The sequence below is a fragment of the Volvox carteri genome (genome assembly GCF_000143455.1).
Source record: "Volvox carteri f. nagariensis unplaced genomic scaffold VOLCAscaffold_116, whole genome shotgun sequence".
In the NCBI taxonomy this organism is placed as follows: Eukaryota; Viridiplantae; Chlorophyta; class Chlorophyceae; order Chlamydomonadales; family Volvocaceae; genus Volvox; species Volvox carteri.
This window is the reverse complement of record NW_003307659.1, coordinates 131,457-135,506: the sequence shown is the minus strand read 5'-3', so window position 1 is coordinate 135,506 and position 4,050 is coordinate 131,457. Positions and strand designations below refer to the sequence as shown.

The following is a 4,050-nucleotide window of genomic DNA, read 5'->3' as shown; positions in this document are numbered from 1 at the left end:
AGCAGCATTCACACAAGCCTGCACGCTTTGTTGTCACGCAGCATTCACACATGTGTACCCAATTTGTCAGATCTGTCACCTGGCATCCACACAAGCCTGCGCGCAATGTTGTCACCCCTGTCACCCACCATCCACAACAGCCATCACGCAATGTCACCCCTCTCACTCGGCCTTTCAATGTATTATGGGCCCAGAAGTCCCACTCTCAAGCCTGCGCGCATTATTGTCACCCCTGTCACCCAGCATTTCATGCAATTGTCGCCCATAAGCATAAACCAGGCCACCAACTCACAAGCTTAAATGCAACAACTTAAAGGCAATACTAGCTACACAAGCTATGCTAGCCCCTGCCCCTGCCCCTGCCCCTGGGGGGCTTTGCTCCAAGCCCTTTCCCTTGCTCCTGGCTGCCTCGCCCCCTGCTTCTGCCCCTGCTGGGGGTCTTAGCTCCTTCGACACACAGGCCGTACGCGCCAGTATCCACTAACTCTGGAGCAGAGGTAGAAGCCTTTACCCTCTTTGCCGGCTGTCCCCTGGCAGACTGCTCCATCACCACAGGCCTGTTACCACTTGGGCGCTTAGGGTGCTGTTGCACACTCCGCTGCTTTCCACTTCCACCCACCGTCTTCTCATCCAATTCCTCCTCAGACAATTCGGACTCACTCTCCTCCCCCTCCCCTGTGTCAACCTCACCCTCTTGCTGGGTGCACTCCGGGCTACTACCCTCACTCTCATACTCCTCCTCATCCTCTGACAGTAGACGCGTCTCTTTTCGTATCCGTGCGAATGCCGGCTCTGGAAGCAGGCGCCGGCGGCTAGGTTCATGCAACTGGGCAAGAGTGTCGTCCATCCAATCATCCGCCGGTTCCTCTCCTACAGTTCCTGTCATCACGTCCACCTCCGGTCCCATATCGGGCACACCATCTCCTTCTGTGGGGTTGACCTCCAACTCCCCACCTGCAGAGTGTTATACAATAGTGAGGTGATACAGTACATAGGACAATATACAAATGATAATGCAAAGCATACTAATTCAAAGCACGAGGTAGTGACACCCCAAACACTCAACTACAACACCTGCTGCATGGTGAGGTGGATATGCCATAAATGTTCACACAATAGCCAACAGGTTCAGCGGGTAAAAATCTCACCAGCATTTGCGGTATCCTGTCCAGCCATGCCCTTCTTTGAATAGTCATGATGACCAAACGCCTCCTTCACCTCCAACAAGAGTTTGTCCGCATTGTACTTCTCTCCTTGTGGAGGGACAGCCGGCAGGCCCATTAGTTGGCGCTTTTTGCCTACACAATACACAAGTGTGGTAAAGTAACATGCAACACAATTAGCAGCCAGGCTAAATGATCCTCTGGCTAAACTGTCAACTACCAACACCTACCCTTTTGTCGATTCTGCATGGCATGCCTAATGGTTTCCTTCAGAGCATCCATCACTGCCTGGAGGGCTACTGGCTGGGCCTTGAGCTGGGACAGATGAGCAGTACCACCTGTCCTCAAGTTGCACTATGAACTTATTTCAGAATACAGGACTGACTCTCTGTTTCCTGCTTGAACTATATATGGAAGGGGCAAACCGCTGTAACTTGTGCGTGTTTCTGCTAAGTTTTCCGCACTGTTGCATTCTCAAAGCCATTCTTTCGTAAAACCGTCATAAGAATGCTTGAGACTGGCATAAGATCATTCTCAGCAGCACCAGCATTCTTAAGCCGTTCTTAGCATTCTTAGCGTTCTCAGGAACGTTCTTTAGCACGCTTCCATTTTGGTAGGGGGACACAGTGATGCTAAATGGAATGTCTTCACAATATACGGCTAAAGTAATTTAGCCAAACAATTTAGTGGCTCCTGTATTTCAATTTCGATTTGTGTGTACGGTCATCGTACCTATCTATGAGTAATTTTTAGCATTACTCATACTACATTCTCATCTTAGATATCTCAGTATTAATTTCATTTTGGCTCATGCCAGGTTACCGACATCGGTTACCGATTACTGGGGACGGTTAACGGATAACGGTTCGCCCGGTAATCCTACCGACCGGTTACCGATCTCGTTAACTGGACCCGTTAGGTCGGAACCGGGCCGGAACCGGCCTGGAGTATGCCATAGGGCCGTCAGCCTGTGGGTTTCGACCCCTGCTCTCCCGAGGGTCCTAGTTCTTCATCCCACCCATTTTTAGGGTTTTCCTCCGCCTTATCCAGCGTCGGCTCGTTCACTCCTGAAGGCGTCTCAGCAGCAGCCGGTTACAGCCGCTACCAGAAGGACCTGGAAGGTGGGTGGATCTGGGGCAACAGTACTTTGCTAAACCCTCAGGATAGTGCAGCGCTACAAAATATAGTCCGATCGCGGAAGAGCTTGTCCTTTGCCTATTCCATGGAACAATTACCAGGCTATAGTGGGGATCAGGGTCCTTTCACCTTGGACCTAGATACGGACAGGCCTATAGTGCAACCCCCTAGACGTTACTCGCCCATGGAAAAGGATGTCATAGTGGGAAAAACCTCGGAACTCGTCAAGGCGGGTATCGTTGTTGAGCATAAGGGCGCGACTGTCTGTGCGGTGAACCCAGTCATAGCCGCTAAAAAGGATCCAGATACGGGCTTATGGACAGACCACCGCATGGCGCAGGACTACCGGCCTGTTAACAAGCACACTCGGGCTGATCGCTATGGGTTGCATAGGCCGGAGGACATTTTTCATCAATGTGCACATGCGCGCATATTTTCTAAGTTAGATTTGCGGCAGGGATTCTTGCAAATTCCCATTTTGCCTGAAGACCAACCGAAAACTGCCTACTGGGTTGGGAATAAGCTCATGATGTACACACGCATGCCTTACGGCCTCAAGAACGCCTCAGCAAAATTCCAACGAGTGATGGATTACGAGTTGGCTAAGGCAGGGCTAGATGACTGTTCTCGTGCGTACATAGACGACGTGCTAATCTATAGTGCAACTCCAGAAGAGCACTTAAAGCACGTTGCCGCGGTTCTAGACACGTTGCATTCATGTGGTCTAAGGGCTCATCCTGATAAGTCTATCTTTGGTGCCGATGTCATTGAGTATCTAGGCCACAATTTAAGCGCCGAAGGCATCAGTCCGCACCATGCAAAGATAGCTGCGATCATGGCCCTAAAGCCCCCTCGCAACGTGTCCGAACTTCGCTCTTACCTAGGTTTTGTAAACTACTATCGTTGCTACATACCTAGCATGAGCTCGCTAACTGCCAACCTCACCCTTTTGTTGAAGAAAGATCAACCCTGGGTTTGGGGCCCTGAGCAGGAAGCGGCCTTCACGAGCATCAAGTCTGTCTTTTCTAGGGAAGGTCTTGTTTTGCGCCGTGTAGACTATACCCGCCCGCTGATCCTGCACACCGATTTCTCTAACCATGGGATTGGTGCTGTTTTAGGCCAGCTGGACGATCAGGGTAACGAGTACATCTGCGCGTGCATTAGTTGTTCCCTTAATAAGCATGAAAAGAATTATAGCAGCTACAAAGGGGAGATGCTTGCTGCTGTTTGGGCGGTTAAAATGTTCCGACACCACCTCCTTGGTGGGCCCAAGTTCACTCTTGTCACTGACCATCAACCCCTAACGTACCTCATGAGCGCAGATGGGCTCACGGGGCAGTATGCACGGTTTGCACTCATCATGCAGGAATACGACTTTGAGGTTGTGCATCGCCCGGGTCTTAAGTACCAAAATGCTGACCTGCTCTCTAGGCAACCGGTCCCGTCAACCGTTGACAACACAGGGGCTCGCATGGATCAGGACTTGTGTGAAACACGCCGTACCTCAGCACTCACTGCACAGTCTTGGGTTGAGGGTATCAATTTGCGTACAGCACTCGCTTCATTCACTCCCGTTGCTGGATTTTCTGATGACTTTTGTCCACTGCCTGACTCTTTATTAGCCGGTAGTTTGGGTTTGCCTTGCGATTCACTGCATGTGCCTCCGGATAACGAGCCTGACGTGGTCTCGAAGGAAGGGGAACAGTTGCATGCTAAAGCTGTACGCTGGGTCAAGGAAGCAGCCCGAATT

General features: G+C 51.0%; 1 protein-coding gene across 1 annotated transcript in view; it reads right to left on the bottom strand.

Moving 5' to 3' along the window:
- VOLCADRAFT_108431 (uncharacterized protein) overlaps nucleotides 1–1,518 on the bottom strand; it is a 3,264-nt gene extending 1,746 nt beyond the window's left edge. The window contains exons 1-3 of the mRNA XM_002958975.1: nucleotides 1,394–1,518; nucleotides 1,149–1,298; nucleotides 19–954 (exon numbers count right to left, since the gene is read on the bottom strand). Coding sequence (XP_002959021.1) covers nucleotides 341–954; nucleotides 1,149–1,298; nucleotides 1,394–1,445 — 816 coding nt within the window. The 5' untranslated portion in view covers nucleotides 1,446–1,518 and the 3' untranslated portion in view covers nucleotides 19–340. The remainder of the gene's footprint in view (nucleotides 1–18; nucleotides 955–1,148; nucleotides 1,299–1,393) is intronic.
- Nucleotides 1,519–4,050: the final 2,532 nt, after the last annotated feature.